At 41.1% G+C, this 17,401-nt stretch overlaps 1 protein-coding gene across 1 annotated transcript in view; it reads right to left on the bottom strand.

Moving 5' to 3' along the window:
• Positions 1–12,117, bottom strand: part of LOC6558491 (ecdysone-induced protein 78C) — a 38,683-nt gene extending 26,566 nt beyond the window's left edge. The window contains 7 exon segments of the mRNA XM_032743107.2: positions 6,607–6,748; positions 6,824–7,114; positions 11,017–11,045; positions 11,087–11,139; positions 11,201–11,390; positions 11,393–11,456; positions 11,458–12,117. Coding sequence (XP_032598998.1) covers positions 6,607–6,748; positions 6,824–7,114; positions 11,017–11,045; positions 11,087–11,139; positions 11,201–11,390; positions 11,393–11,456; positions 11,458–12,084 — 1,396 coding nt within the window. The 5' untranslated portion in view covers positions 12,085–12,117.
• Between the last annotated feature and the right edge of the window lie 5,284 nt (positions 12,118–17,401).

The raw sequence follows: 17,401 nt of genomic DNA, 5'->3' as shown, positions 1-17,401 counted from the left end.
CGGAATTCTCTGATATCTCTGATTGAGTAAACCAAATTTCAATATCGGATAAATATAATAATAATTAAATTTATAATGAAAATGAGGTGTCAGCAGGTGGACTGAGCTCTCAAATATTCGTTCTGATCTGATTCCGATTCAGAATCTATCGTTTTGACACCCTGTTTTTACGCGTTGTTCATTATCAATTAACATAAACTTTTCGCTCTTTTGAGTCTATTTTTCCAATGCTTTACTAACCCACATCTAGGCACAAAGAGCTCATTGTGTGAAGCGCATCAAGTCTAAAGTTCTATCACCTGCTAGGAATATATAATAAGGCAAACATCAGGTGTCAATGTTGCTCATTTATTAAACAATGACAATTTCTGTGCAATATTTGTGCGCATCTTTCACCTGCACAGAGTGTGATTTGTGATTTTTAGCTATTTAAGCCGAGTGCACACAAATTACGCATACGCCGCGTGGAAAGTTCCCCCCAAAAAAATAACAACAAAAGCAAATGCAAATGACCTGAGTTGATTTTTTGACTCGTTGACTCATTTCTGGACGCAAATGAATTTGCAATTGATGCAGAAATGTGTAAATTTTACAGCAGCAACAGCAGCGATAACAAGAATTTAATTTCTTTTTTTTTTTTGGCGAAGACAAACACGCTGTGTCACCCAAGAGCAGCAACAACAAGAGCAACTGTTGCTAATGTGCATTGAACTTCGGGTTTTGTTGTTATTATTATTATTATTATTATTGTAAAATATTTATTTTTATTTTGCGCTCTTTTGTCAGCGAAAGAATATGTGTAAAATTCTGTTGTTGATCGTGCGTTGTCGTCGCTTCGCCAAAATTGCTCATTTGTTTATTCTGGCGGTTTTCTTGCGAATTTTTGCGCAGTGACAAAGTGTTAATTCAACAACAAATAGACAACGACAATAACAAGAGCAACAATTACCAGAAAGTGCAACAGTCAGCGGGCTAATGGCAATGTTGCTGCGGGGCGCGCGCATGCGTAACGCAGCAGCAGCAGCAACAGCAACAATGACAAATTGACGTGACGTAAATTACCAACATCAATTCGCTGCTAGAATTTGGCAAGCAGACAGCAGCAAGACGATAACACACACGACAGCTGAATGGGCGTGGCAGCGATTGCAGTAAGTTGCATTAATCGCAGCTGCAACAGGTGTTGGTGCTGGTGCCACTGTTGCTGCCCCTGTTGCTGCTACTGTTGCTGCTATAATTTATTGCTTTTTATTCTGTGCGGCTGCTTCACAAATTGTTTACACATCATTTGCCATTTTTTCTTGTGTTTTTAGCTGTTTACTTAACTTGTCATTTGTGGCCTATTGTCGCCCAGCCAAAAAAAAAATAATTGCGAAAATATATATTGAAAATGCCAAATGTTTATAAATAGTCAACAAATTTTAAATACATAATCAAAAAATTGAAAGATATTTCGGCAGCAACACATTAATACAAGTACATAAATATATTTATTGTTGATGTTTGCAGTGCGTCGCTTTTTTGTTTAAAACTCATAAAAAACTGCGTGCATTGGACTTTGTTTTTCGACTGTCTGAATGGAAGAACCGCAACAACAACAGCGCCAGCAACAGCAGCAACAACAGCAGCAGCAACAGCAGCAGCAGCAGCGGAAGTGGCTACGACGACGACGACAACTGAAAGTGAAAGGCGCTTAAAGAATGTAAAGGAAGTGGAAAAGCAGCCGCTTTATTTTGAGTCACTTAGCGATTTTTCGAGTTGGGTGCAATGAACATTATGGGGCAGCTGCAAAGGCACAGCTCAAACTCAACCCGCTAATAATGCATATAAAGATACAAGTTTTAAATGCATTAAATATATATACAAAGTTACAAAGCTGATGGATTTGTATATCTAGCGAAAATTGGCATTTAAAAAGAATACATTTTATATTATTATTGGGAGGGAATTGCACCTCAACCAGCTTGATCCATTGTGCCCCCTTCTGAGCCTATAGCTCTTCCATCAGCTACATTTTATATATATAAAAAAATATATGATATATATAAAAAAAAATGTTAATTTACTTTAAGCAATAAAGTAGATTACAAATGAGTAATACTTGCATTAAATGTGCACTTAATTCAAAAAGAAGAATACGATTTTCCTTATTATTTACTTTAAGCAATAAAGTCGAATACGAATGAGTAATATTTTCTGGAAATGTGTTCTACCAATTAGACATATTAAAATGATTTGTTGACTGCTTAAACCCTTCTTAAACAGTATCTGAGGTCTTATTATTCCTAAGATGAACACAGACACACAGTGCAAATATATAAACAAATTTCAATTTAAAATAATTACAAATAAATCATAGGCAACCATAGTTTATCAGAATATATTTATCCAAAGGTTCCACTTCTTGCGTGTAAACTTTCCATTTAACAATTCTCATCAGATTGAGATTGATTGATTGATTGATTGATTGAGCACGTACGTAGAACATTTCATTCCCATTGGCTCCATTTAATCATTTCTTTTTCTTAACAAAATATAACTTTGACACATATTCGTGGATAACATTAATCCGATATTTGCACCCATTTGCAATTAATCCATTTTAAACCCGACCAATCTGAGGCAATCACTCAAATCAAGTCAAACAGACCGAAAATTTGTATTTTTTGTTGTTGCCAACTTTTCTCTGTGGCAGTTTCAATTGCCAAATTATGAAGCCAACACAATGGAACTGCAAAAAACAATGGCAAATAGGTGTTAGTTGTTGTTGTTGTTGTGGTTGCTTGCGCTTTGTTGTAGACAGCAACAATGCTTGGCAATTGTCAAAAAAAAAAGGCGACTGCACAACAACAATGGGCAAAAACCACAGCAACAGCAACAGCAGCAACAGCAGCATCAGCAGCAGCAGCAGCAGCAGTGAGTCGACAGCAACATTAACAACAGCAACAACACAATTCGCATTCGTATAGAACTTGACTTGAATGTGGATGTGGATGTGATTGTGTGGCAGTGGATGTGGCCTGTCAGCTGACCCAGTTTAGGCCACAATTACAATTCCGTCTCTCATTTTTGTTTGTTGTTTTTGTTTCGAGTCTACTTTGCTGTCATTTGCTGGCTGCGCAGACGCAATAGCAACAGCAATAGCAACAGCAACAGCAACAGCAACAACAGCTTGATTTTGGCTGCCCAAAAAGGCATCCACAACAACCACTACATCTGTGTAGCTGACATTTGATAGTTTGCTTTCAAATTGACAACAATTGGAAACGGAGCCAGTTTGTGTTACTTGTTGTTGTTGCTGCTGCTGCCGCTGGCGACAACTCTGTGCTCATTCCCAAGGCACTTCAGCAATGAGAGAACTTTTGCTTTAATTGCATTCCAATTGACAGACCACAAACGCCACGTGGAGCAACAGCAGAAAAGTCCTCAGCAACCACAAGAACAGGAGCAACAACAACAGCAACAACAACAGCAACAACAACAGCAACAACAACAGCAACTTTTGCAATTTTGCCAGAAATTTGATTAACGCTAAAATTTCATTTGCGGAAGCTGCTGCTGCTGCCACAAAATACCGCAAAAATCTGTTTGTGTGTGTATTTTGTTGACGTGTGCCTGAAGTTTGGCCTAATTTTTGGCAGCAGCAGCAGCAGCAGGGCTTAAGTTATCATAATAATAACGTCAACAGCACTTCACATTTAATTAATTTACCATATGAACAGACTTTTTATTTATTTAGCTTGCAGATTTGCGAAAAGATAAATAAATAAATAAGTTAAACAATTTTAGCAACTAGATTTAATTATATTAGCAGATAACTAGACTGCTTCTAAGGCTGCTTAGAGTTAACTTTATTAAGCATATGAAAAAGATTCTCTGACTTGATTAACAGACTTTATTTGATTTAGTTTGCTGACTTAACAAGTTATATTAGATGAAAACTAGACTGCTTCGAAGTTGTGTAATTAACCAGAAGCACATTAAAGCTAACTTTAAGCAAAAGTTGGAAAACTAACTTCAATTTATACACTTTATGTGTGCCGGCTCCAACTTTTCTATATCTAGATTTGATGTGCCATTTTTTTTTTGGCCGTGTCATTGCACCATAAATGTTGTTGCTCCTGCAACTCAGCCGCAATGAAACAAATACTTTTTTACATTTTTAGAGTCTGGCAACAACAACAACAACAAAAAAAGAGGAAAAATGTGAGCCACGCCCACTCACGACATAATTGCATTTATTTGCCTATTCGCATGACGTGAGTTGACCCAAATACGAGAAAGAAAAAGAGATGTGTTTGCCATGTTGACTGCTCTTTGCCAGCTGCCTGGTAAATAATTTAAGGCAAGTTGAGAGCAAAGTTTTTGGCTGCTCTTTTTGTTTGGTTCGCTTTTCGGCTAGATCGAAATGAAAATTGCAAACTTAATTGGAAATTCTCTCACGGCGTGCAATTGGCAAAGTGGCATTGCCATAAACACGAATAAGCCGAGCCAAGAGTCTAATTAAACAGCAGCCGGCAAGCCGGCGAGCAAATCAAAGCCAACAAAACGCCCAACTACAACGGCAACAACGGCAACAACAGCAACAACAGCAACAACAGCAACAACAGCAACAACAGCAACAATAGCAACAACAACAACAGCAATCACAAGCTGCCACAAAAGCAATTTGGGTGAATTATTGAAACTTTCCATATGCAATGGCAAAACAGTTAAAAGGATGAGGAAGCTGAAAACTGAAAACTTGCAAAACTTGGCTGCAAAAATCATTAAAAACTGGCGAAAAGCAAACATGAAAATCCATTTCTGTGTGGGCTGCTCTGCATTTGCAGTTAGAGCGAGATGGAGAGACAAAGAGAGAGAGAGAGAGAGAGAGGGAGAGAGGGAGAGAGATAGCTATAGAGGATTGGTCGGACTTTGCGTGGGCAACGAACGGTGTTTGGAAATGAAGGAAGTGTTTGCTTAGGCTGTTGCACACAAAGGCCATAAAAAATGGCAACAAATGTTGCAGGGCGACTAATAAATGTTGCAAGCAATACACCAACAACCAACACTGACAGCGACAACAACAACAGCAGCAACAACAACAATGACAACAACAAATGTCTGTCACACACCCACTGAGCATACAAAGACAGCCTCCCCTCCCTCCCTCCGCCCTTCCACTGCTCCTGCCCCTTTCACGTTTTAGGCAATTAATTGTGCAACATCAAATAAATTGCATTTAAACGCAACAACGACAAACGGCAATTGCTGTTGTTGTTGTTGTTGTTGTTGTTTTGTTTTGTGTTGCAACATTTTCGTCTGACAAGCTTCATAAAAACTAATTTGCTTTCTAAGGCTCCTTTTTGTGATTGCCGGATTGTGATTCCAGGAAGTACTCCCACTTATGTTGACAGGAATCTAAATTTGTTGTTGCTGGCGGCACATTGTCTTGTGTGCCTCTTAACGAAGCCGTGGCAGCTACGCAGATAATCAACTTAGATGAATGACCCTTTGAGTGGAAGATTTGTGTTTTGGCCAGAACATAATAACAAAGACATATCACATAAAGTTGCGGAACGCCGCCGATTATAATGAGTAAGAACTGCTTGGGAATTCTCAGGATTTTGTAGTGCATCCATTCCCAAGTGAAGAAATTTAAATAAAGTATTGATTTAACAGACAAGACTTAGCTAGAAACTTATTGCTTTGCAAATCGGTTCAGTCTTACTGTATTGTTTAATGTCTAAAGCACTTATTATTATTATTCTTATTGGGGGGAAGCTGCACCGCGACCTATTTGATTTATTGTGCTCCCCTTTGAGCCTATAGCTCTTCCATCAGCCCCAACTCCCTTACGAACGTGAGTATCTTTGTTGGGTGGAGGTCTTCTATGTCTATGCAATTTAAAACATGCGCCCCTAGGATGCTGCTTCTTCTTCTAGTTAAGGCGACACATTCTGCCAGTATGTGCATCGAGGATTCCTCCTCTCTTTCACAAAACCTGCAGAGGTCGCTACTATATATACTCAATTTTGTCAGGTGACTCCTTAGTCTACAGTGTCCTTCCCATGGTTATAATCTGTCTAAAGCACTTATTTGCCCATTTGTCCAGTCAGATTTAATCAAGCACACTTTGAAACTATTATTATATATTGTCCAAGATAATCTAGGTTCAGTCAAGCACGCTAATATATACCAATTAGTTAAGTAATGCAGTTTAAAATTGAATTTGCTGATGCCAATTTGGCTAATCAAATTAAGACAATCAACATTGATTCAAGCGTAAACGTATCAATTAAGCAATATGCCGCTATTATAGCTATGCTGCTGATTAAGAGCCGTCTGGCGGCACTTTATCGAGCCAACCACATCGGATGCTGTCAATTCCCAATTGGCAACTGGCAACTGGCCACGACACACAATCTTTAATCGGGCAAAGTGCAAGATGTGGCAACGCTTGTTTCACAGTTGGCCAATAAAGCTATCAATGGGCCAACAGCGACAACAACTTGAATTGGCAGTCCAGCTGTGGGTGCAGCAGTCGCCATTCTCTTCGTGGTCTTGTCTTGGATTCGCTGAGAGTGCAACATACTTAATCATAAACTGTAAATTATTACTCACAGTCACGGCTCATGCCAGCCGAGAGGCACTTCTTGAAGCGGCAATATTGACAGCGATTCCGATTGAGGCGAATAACCAAACACTTGCCGTCCCTCAAGCAGCGATATTCGATTTGCTTTTGAATGCTGCGACGAAAGAAGCCCTGCAAAATGTTATGGATATGTATATAATGTGTATAATGTAATTGACCATTCAGTGTTGCATGCAACAAACTTACCTTGCAACCCTCGCACGAGGTTACACCATAATGATAGCCCGATGCCTTGTCGCCACAAACTTTACAGGGCACAAACGACTTGGAGGAGACACCGTTGCTGTTGTTGTTGTTGCTGTTGTTGCTGTTGCTGTTGTTGTTGCTGTTGCTGGAGTCAACAATGCCGAATTGCTGTTGCTGCGCGTGCTGCTGCTGTTGTTGCTGTTGCAACTGTTGCTGCTGTGAATGCTGATGCTGTTGCTGTTGTGGCTGCTGCTGCTGCTGTTGCTGCTGCTGCTGCTGCTGCGAATGTTGCTCTGCAATGGCAAATTGCAATTGTTATTGTTTTTGCTATTTATTTACTATGCCACAATTTGGAAAGTTGTCGCTGCTTATGCAATTTGAGCAACTTCACATTACTCATACGCCGCTTGGGCAGGCTCCACAAATTGCCTGCGTGGCAATTTGTTAAATGAACTTGCTGTTGCTGCCACACAATCTACAGGCAATCGCCTGCTCCACATCTGCCGCCTGCTGCTCCTCATTTGTCAGTGACAACCATTGACAGCTGAGCTGTCAATAGTCCACATCTACCCTCAACCATAGCCACTCCTTTTGATGAATGGCAAATAAAATCAATTGGCAGCTCTAATGGAACGCAGCTCAAGTGTGGATTGTCAATTGCTTGCTTATAGCGATGAGGCGAGCTCATGTGGAAAATTGCCACAAGTGAAAATGCCAGGACAAATTCAATTGGTCCTTTAAGCAAACCTTCAACTTGATTAAACAACTATGTGTAATAATAATAAAATGCATTAATTATTCACAACCCGAAAGGCTCTCAGCAAAGATTTGATTTCTATCCAATGGTCTTTTGGATAACTTTCCAATTCCACTTAAGAGTTTGTAGTAAGTTATTGGAATTACCATAACTCTACCATTCCACATTCACTTATGATATGCAAAACACTCTGCAGACTCAAACCAACTTAAAGTTGTATTCCATTTTCTATCTTTCACTTTGTGCAAATTCAAAACTGAGTCTTTAGGCTAACAAAAATATATCGAAAAAAACCGGAAAATTCATCATAAAAATTGCCAAAAGAAAAACGCATTTTGCTGGCAGAAGAAGAAGAAGAACAACAACAACTGCAAAAAGCAGAGCAGCAGCACAATCAAATTCAAATGCCAGCAGCAACTGAAAAGTGCATTCAACTGCAACAATCTCAATAGGAGCAGCAGCAGGCAACAAGCAACAAGCAACAACAACGATGATGTCTGCTTGAATGTGTGATAAGCAAAAATGCCAAAAAATCACGTATACGCCAGCGCCAACCACCTACACAATAGCAGCAGCAGCAGCAGCAGCAGCAGCAGCAACAACAAGAAGAGGAAGCAGAAACAGAAGAAGACGCGTTGTCATCAGTCACGGGAAAAACCAGCAGCAACTGCTTGCTACTTCTACTTGCAACAAAAGGCATAAAACAGCCGCACAATTTTCACTGCAAGCACCAAAAATTTGCAATGCAAATTGCTGGAAAAAATGAAGGCAAACGAGAGGCAACAACGGCAACAATAACAGCAACAGCAACAGCAACATCAACAGCAACAGCAACATCAACAGCAACAACAGCAATAACAGCGACAACAACTAGAAAATTGTTTGCTTCTTGGCATTTGATTTCATTTCAATTTGCCTTTTTCTAATGCAAAACCGAGAGAAAAAGGCAAATGAACTAAGCGCGGAGTTTGAACTACGAGTTGTTGTTGTTAGAGTTGCTGTTGTTGTTAGAGTTGTTGTTGTTGCCGCAATCGACAGTGCCACACCTCGAAATGCGAAGCAAAATGAAATGAAATGAAATTAATGTGCAACTTGCACGCGCCAACAAAATGCAACGCACCAAGACGACCAACAGTTTGTGGCAGGGTGCGCTGCAAGCAGCGGCACAAGGGGCAGCCACCGTGTTACGCGCTTGTGCAATTGCAAATTGAATTTTGCAGCCAAAAGCGGCGAAGGCAATGCAGTAGGTGGTGCTGGTGGTGCCTGCTGACGGGGCAAGCCAAGCAGCCACCACAATCGTCTGGAAAATGTCATCGGCTTTGAGTGTGCAAAAAGGAAATTCAAGTGCCACTCATACACTCAACAAAAAAACCCATAACATTCGATTTGCCCAGTGAACCACTTGAAATTGTCCAAATTGAAGTTGGAAGCAGCTTTGAGAGAGACAAGCTCGAAGCTAATCATAATCAAAGCCTAAGAAATTTCAGAAAATACACTGTTATTCAGCAAATAATTAATCATTTACATAAATTGCACATCTATTTTTTTAATTAGTATTTTATTTTTATATATTATCTTACTAGTTACAAAAAATGACTTGCTGAAAGCCAAGTTGAGCTCTGCAAAAGGCGTCCATTTTCTATATACTATTTTTTTGAGTGTTGCTGCTGTTGTTGTTGTTGCTGGCTTACTTCATTTTCGCGCGGCGTTCAAATGCAAATCACTTGGCCGCCTTTGTGAGTTGACAATTTAGACGCCATTGTTGCTGCTGCTGCTGCTGCTGCACTGGCTTTGTTGCATGGGGCATTGCAGATTGCCGGGCGGTGCTGCTGGTTGGCATTTCCGCGTTGTCAGACAGTGGCTGGCGATAGACGAAACAACAACCGACAACCGACAACAACCACCAACGAACAACCGACAAACGACGACCAGTTCATAACTTTGCTGCAAGTTGTTTGCTTTTCGCATTTTTGTTGCTGCTGATAAAAAATGCAGCGCAAAACAAAAACAAAAGCAAAAAGGAAAACTGATTGAATGCTTGGAGAATGACAGACTTGCTGGTTAGACCAATGCCAACTCTAGTTAACGACATCAACTAGCATTTGGCAGGGTTGCACATCCACATCCACTCCACCCCCTTCCCTCCTCACTGTCGTGCAATTTAATTTGTTTTCCTGTTGCGCACTGCCGCCTCGCTAATTGCCGCAATTAAGTGAGGCAAATAAATCCTTGCCAGCAAAACTGTGCAGTTGCCACAGCCAATTAGAAAGCGGGGCTAACAATATTGCCACAAGTTTCCTACTAATTTACCAAGTTATTTACCAAGCCTACTTAGACGGCCAGGAGGCATGTGGCAAGTGGCAAATAGCTTGTTTTTACACTTACAAACCATCTAAGTAAAACCCTTAAGTGAAAAAATGCCACTTCTAAAATTTGATATTAGAATCCGCTAGAATCCTCTATTGATATAATTTTATATATTTTTATTAACTGAAAAACATGGTATTAACAATAAAAGATATCTTCTGACTAAAAGCAACATATTTAGAAGAGTTCGAGGAACACACAAGAATAAGAAGATATCAAATAATTTGTAGAAATTCTGTATAAATATTTTCACTGGAGTCAGATTATTTCTCATTGATTACATCAGTGAAGAACAGTGATGGGCAAATATATAGTTTCACTAGAAATTATATTATTTCTCCTTTATTACATTTTCTACAAAAACTTATCAATAATACAGCATTTTCATTAGAGTTTTATTAGTTACTTAGTCATAAGGAAAGCCTGGCATTTTAATTAGTAAAATGTGTAATTTTCGTTTGGTTTGCCCAGATTACGCCTTCAAATCAGATATAAACGCAACTTAATTAAAGACTGCGGCTAAGCGAGTTATGAATGCAATTTCGAGTTGGTTATGAAAATGAAAACGATTTTCCATGGCATTCAATTGCAGCATTGCTGCAAACAGCGGCAAAATTGACAGCCAACGCCAACAACAAGCTATACAATTTCCTTGCCACGACAACAACAACAACAACAGCAACAGCAGCAGCAGCAGCAGCAGCAGGGAATTACGTTCATTTTCACATTTGCCATGCCTGCGCACTAATAGTTTCCGCAGAAAAGGCAGAAATGAAAAGTGTGTGGATGGCGAAGAAGAAAGGCAACAGCTTTCAATTGGCTGGCGATGTTGTCGTTGTCGTTGCTGTTGCTGCTGTTGCTGTTGTTGTGCAATGCAAATGCAAGATTAGATAAATAGTTGCACAACACAGACATACTTATATATTTCTGTGTGTTTGTGTGTGTGTGTGCAACACGAAACGCGGAAGAGATGTGACGTGCCACAAGTTGACATACCTGCGTGTCCTTTGCTCAAATGCGCAACAACTGAAGATGCTGTCGCGTGACTGGCGGAGGAGGAGCTACTGACCGCTGACGAGGATGTGGCTGCGACAGAGACTGAGGGTGTTGTATGTTGATGTTGCTGCTGCTGCTGCTGCTGTTGCTGTTGCTGCTGTTGTTGTTGTTGCTGCTGCTGCTGTTGTAGCTGGAGCTGATTGGCGCCGGCATTGAGTAGCGTCGCTCGATTGAAATGCTCAGCGCTGGATGCGGACGACGATGATGATGATGAGGATGAGACTGTTGCCGAACTGGAGCTGGATGAGCAGCCGCTGCTCCGTCCGCTGTCCGGTGAGGAATGGGCGCCGGCTGAGCTGGAACTATTGCTGGCGGGACCAAACTGATGCACACTGCTGATGGTGTACAAAGCACCTCCACCATTGCTCAGTGTGGTGCAGCTCAAATGTGCTGCTGCTGCTGCTGTGGCTGCTGTTGCTGCTGCGGGTGTTGTCGCTGCTGCTGCTGCTGCGGTTGTTGTTGCTGCTGCGGCAGCAACTGTTGCCGTTGTCGCAGTGTAGAAACTATCGCAGTGCAGCAACTGCAATGGATCTGCTTCGATGGCACTCAGGCAATGTTGCAGCTCCTGTGCGGCAGCAACTGTTGTTGCTGTCGTCAGTTGTTGCTGCTGTTGCTGATGCACCAGCTGTTGCTGTTGCTGCTGTTGCTGCTCGTCCTCGGGCTCCGAGTCTAGACTGCCGGCCTCGCTGTAAGCGCCTTGCGTCGATGAATCTTCGGGCGTGTCAAAGAAATGCAAATTAAAATCGGAATTTGCATCGAAACTGACTTCTGGCAACGCTGCTTCGTTCTCCCCGTCCTCCTCCTGCTGCTCCTCGTCCTCCTCCTCGTCCTCTTCTTCCTCGTCTTCGTCCTCCTCCTCTTCGTCGTCGTCGTCGTCGACTTGCTGCTGCTGTTGCTGCTGCTGCTGCTGCTCCTTCTCTGCAATATTTTTCAGTTCGTCCTGCTGCTGTTGCTGTTGTTGCTGCTGCTGCTGCTGTTGCTGTGGGCGTGTCGGCTGCCCCAAGTTCTTTACCACCGTGTCGATCAGCAGATGGGAGCGAATTTGTTCGTGTGCCTCCAGCTCTATTTGGTATACATCCATGTTGCTGGCGTCGCTGCATTCGCATTGGCATTGGCATTGGCATCCATTATCATCATCATCAGCATCATTACGCAAATTGAATTCAACACTGGCAACACTCGCTGGAGCGTTCTCAGCATTTTTATGGAGTTTTTCAGTTCAGACCGATTTTTAATTTCAGTTCGTTTACCACTCGATAAAGTTGTTGTTTAGCAGAACCATTTAGTAAGAATCTTAATTAAATACATATTTATTTACTTGATATTTTTTACTCAAAGACAAATCTAAAACTAAATATAAAACACATTGCAATGCGTATCAATTCTTTTGTTATTTATTTATTAATTTTAGTTAGTTAGTTCTGCTTAAACATTGGTATGGCACACCCTGTACTATAAAATCTAAAAATATATACATATATATATATATATATATATATATATATATATATATATATATATATACATATATATATATTTATTATTGGTATGCTCAAATTTTCAAAGTTCAAGAACTGTTGAAGTCTGAGCAAATTTCTAAGAAGAATGTTCAACTTATTTATAGAACTGCTGAAAATTCGCTTAGAACTAAAACATTTTCACACTTCACTTAAATTGATAAACAATTTGTTTTGGCAACAATGCATAATTTTCAAATCACTTCCGTGTTCCGTTTTCCACTCAAAACTGTTCAAGATTTGCAGGACACTTTTGAATTCGGTGGGGGGACGGGGGACAAAACGCGAGCGGGCGGGCGGTGGGTGATCCAAGGAGACGACGACGTAACTGCGTTTCTTTTTTGGGGGAAAATGCCAAATGGAAAATATTGTGAAAATGTGCGATCGCGCGTACAAAACTCTCGTCTCGACGAGATCCAAGCGCCAACTTCGCAGCGCTCCAAATGCACAACAGAAATTCAAACCAAACTGCAGAACTGCAGAAACCTACGACAACTACAACTACAACTACAACTACAACGACAACCACAACGAGAACGGCGACGGAGCGCAAGAAAAGAACAAGAATAAGAAGAAGGCGCGTGCGTCTGTGTGTGTGTGTCTGTGTGTGTGTGTGTGTGTGTGTGTGGAAAGAGTGGGAAAACTGCATGTGTGTGTGTGTGTGCATGGAGTAGGAAAAACTTTTGTAGCGCCGAGGCAGACTCAGAAGAAGTGGCAGAGGCAGCGGTAAAGGAGGGGGTGCTGTTGCTGGTTGCTGCTGCTTCTATCTTTCTAATCTGCAAGCAGCAACAACAACAACAACAACAACAACAACACACATTGGCACTCTCGCTGCTTGTTGTTGTTGTTGCTGCTGCTGCACTTTTCCATTTGCTGGGGCGACTCGGTTCCTGGTTGCTATTTTCAATTTCTATTGCCCGTGGGCTGCTGCTGCTGCTGCTGCTGCCGCTGCGTCGCAGTCGACGTCGACGTTGACGTTGACGTTAACTTCAAGTGCAAACACTCCACTCAAGATCAATTTCACACACACAACGAACGGCAACGGGTCTAGTGAGAACCGTTACAAAACTTATGCGAGAGAGAGAGAGAGAGAGAAGGAGCGCATAAGTGGGAGAGCAGCAGAGTCAAAGAACCTTTGCGTCTCTTGAGCCTACTCAAGAGGAAGACAGAGACAGACAGAGGGAGACAGAGACAAAAAGAGAGAGAGAGAGAGAGAGAGAGAGAGAGAGTGCAAATGTGAGCACAATTCTACAATGCGGAAGTAAAAATGTTGTAGTTGCACTCGATGTTGTTGTTGTTGTTGTTGTTGCTGTTGTTGCTGTTGTTCTTGCTGGTGTTGCTCTTAGTGTTGCTCTTGTGTTGTTGCTAGGCAATAGAAAGTGCCAAACAAGTTTTGGGCCAAAGATTTGAAGTTGTGCTGGAGACAAACAGGAAAAATATAATTCCTGACGCCCGCAACATAGCGGAAAGAACTATTCATAAAGAGAGAGAATGAATCTGAATCTGAGCCTGAATAGTTGTAGATATATATACATATATGTGTATAGTAGAGATATAGTGGTCAACTACGAATAAGAATAATTCTCTTCTAGAGCATATGTTATTTTACGAATAACTCAGCATAATTCAAATTATAAATATTTAAAATTAAATAAATCAATTTAATGAAGTTCCTTAGTAATATTCTCAACACCCACTGCACTACAAATATCTATATTTATAAAACATATTAATTGGCTGCAAAATATGTTGTCGGTAAAAGTCTTTAAAGTCTATCAGATCGCATGCGTCTTGATTCCTTTCTCCCCCAGGGGCGGGTGGGGGATGCAAATGCTCAATGCGCACAATTTTCCCCATTTCGCAACGATTGCGCTGGCGCTGCGCACAATTTCCATGACGAATGCCTGGCACAAAAGAGAGGCAACGAAAGTCAATGATCAGCGTGTGGCGGCGACTGCGTCTAGTTTGCTATTTTTCCAACGGCAGCGAAAGCAACCAGAAACTGTAAATAACAAGAAACGGCAACAGCAACAGCAACAGCGACGCCAGCGCGAGGATCGAAAGCGAAAAGTCAACGACGCAGCGCCGAAGACGTAGACGAAGACGATCGCGAATCGGCTCGTGGAGCCGATTGAACGAGCGGACAGACGAATGCCCGACTCGCCCGCCTGTCTGCCGCCCCCAACAATCGTAACATGTTCGATTGCAGTTGCCTGATAAAACCTGATCTCGGCAAGCAAAGACACACAAATACATATGCAGACAAGCAGCGACGACGCCATAAGACACGCGACGAGCGACGTTGGCGTCGCCGTCGACGCCGGCGAACCAGGAAGAGAAAAATAACAAATGCCGCGACTGCTGCTGCGGCTGCAGGCGTTGATTGTGTAATCGCTGTCAGTGTGTGCGTTACTGCGAGAGACTGCGAACGAACCTCAGAGAGAGAGACAGAGAGAGAGAGAGAGAGCAATTGTGAGCGTGTGTGAGTGTGTGTGTGTGCTTTGAGTGAGAGTTGTTTGATGGTAGGCAGCCCCTTCACAACAACCACGTGGCCTGTTGTTGTTGTTGTGCCCATTGCCTATGCCAATATGTGGACCATGCCCATTTTTTACTTTGGCGTGTGCGCCCATTGCATTTCACTTATCAACGGCGACGACGACGGCGTCGGCTGCTGCTGTTAGTCATTTTTTTTTTGCTGCCTTTTTATTTGCTTGCTCTCTAAGTTCAATGACTTGAGTAACGTCATGGGCAACAGCAACAACAACAGCAACAACAACAACAGGAAAGTGGCGCAAATGCGTTTAGTTTTATTTATTTGCTCATTATTATGCCCCTGCTGCTAGATTCTTGAATTCTTGTTTACTTTGCACATTTTTTTCATAGCTTCTGTATTTTCTTTGCTTTTTTGCTGCTGCTGCTGCTGCTCTTGTGCCTAGTTGGCGTCTTTAGTTGTTGTTGTTGTCGCTTGTTGGGGCTTGGCTGATATGATAGCAGCAGAGTTGTAAACAAGTTTCAAAGTAGGCGTTAGAAATTATCACTTTTGGTGTGAACTAATATGGTTCTGGGAGTTATTAAGAAGAATTACGAGGGTTACCATTAACAGGGGCTATCAATTTGAAATTTATGCCTGCAGCGGTTGCCAGGCCAATTAAACACTGCAGCGATGCAGGACGAGCGACAAAAAAGGGGATTTCCAGTTTGCCAGATAAAGCCAGTTTTTACGTTGAAATTTTTAATAATATTTCTTTCGATTTCTCTTTTTAAAAAATTAATTAAAAATAAGATTTAATACAAATATAATTGATAAGAATCGAGACGAGAGCAAACCGGGTTTTCCGGCTTTTAATTAACATTTAACATTTATTTTAACCTCATTTAGTTTAAGTCTCTCACATAAATGTAGATTTAATAAGCATAATTTAAGTCAGTTCTAATCGTGCTGCAGACTTAAATGATTTGTGGCTTGCATATTTTTCATAGCATACTTTTGGGAAACGAGCTTAGAGTGGATAGGAAAGATAAGCCTTAGTTATGCGGCAATATCTATGTTAATCTCATTTGGGCGCAAAGATTACTGTATTTTTTATTAGGTTAGCAAATCCTTATCAAAATCAAAGTCTATTTTTAATATATATGTATGCCAGCTCAAACACTGCTGCCACATTAAATATGGGCAACGATAAGATCTCGAAATGAGCCCATTAACTGTGTCAGTCAACTATCACAGCATTCAGCAGGCTATTTAGTCGAATAGACCTTTTAGCTGAAACGATCTCCAGAGTATAAGCGTTTGTGCCAGAAATGCCCATGTCATGGAATAGAATCGCACACAGAAAATCCATATAAATGTCATACACGATGCCACACAGCGGCAAAGAGCAGCAGCTGCCACACGGGCCTACAGCACAGATTGTTTGCCTGTGGCATGTGGCATGTGGCGTGCCTGGCCAACACTTCTGTAAGCTTGTGTGTGTCTGCGACCGACTGCAGCAGCAGCTGTTGTTTCCCTGGTGATGGCAGAGAAACCAAAAACCCAAACCCAAACTAAACCCAGCAGAAACGACATTTTGGGTCGAGTAACCTCAATGGAAGCTGAGGGCGGGAATGCTGAGTGGGCAAGTGGGAAGCGGAGTCGGGATGGGGGCAGCTAGAGGAATGTGCAATGTTTGGCTGAATGTCAGCAACCTCAATAAAATGCAGCGATTTTATGCGTTGCTGTCATTGTGGCTGTTGTTGTTGCTGTTGTTGCTGTTGTTGCTGTTGTTGTTGTTGCTGTTGTTGTTGCTGTTCTTGCCGTTTCTTTCCTGGGTCATGATCTGTTTCGTGAGCGAAACTGGGCAGCTATAAATAACAGAGGCAAAGCAACAAAAAAGCCAACATAAAAAAAAATACACAAAACAATATCTAAGCAAAGTGTAACAAACGTTTTTCATACCCTGTTCGAGTTAGAGAAGTGGCTATGTTGAAAGAGAGTAGAGTGAGAAAAGCAATGGAAACTATGTCAATATAAAAGTTTTGTTTATTGATTAATAATCAATCTGAGAATTTCTAGAATATATTAAAGAAAAAACTATATTTTGATGGGCTTAAAAGCTCCATTTAGCTGTACTTCAAGTACTCAAAGAGAATCAAGAAAGTATATATATATATATATATATATTTGATAATTATGAATTTCGGAGTTTTCCCTAATTTATACAATAAATGTTGGACCATTTTGCATTTTAAAACCCACAAAAATCTCATCAATCTTATAATTATTGCTTATTTTTATCATTGAAATTTATTATTCAAATTTATTTTTAACTTTTTGGATTAATTTCTGATATTTATTTGTGTAGTACTTGCCCAACAAGATGTCTGTGGAACCGGAATGTGAGC

Source organism: Drosophila grimshawi, unplaced genomic scaffold (assembly GCF_018153295.1).
Source record: "Drosophila grimshawi isolate 15287-2541.00 unplaced genomic scaffold, ASM1815329v1 contig_44, whole genome shotgun sequence".
Taxonomy (NCBI): Eukaryota; Metazoa; Arthropoda; class Insecta; order Diptera; family Drosophilidae; genus Drosophila; species Drosophila grimshawi.
The sequence above is the reverse complement of the archived record's forward strand: the minus strand, read 5'-3'. Positions and strand labels throughout refer to the sequence as shown.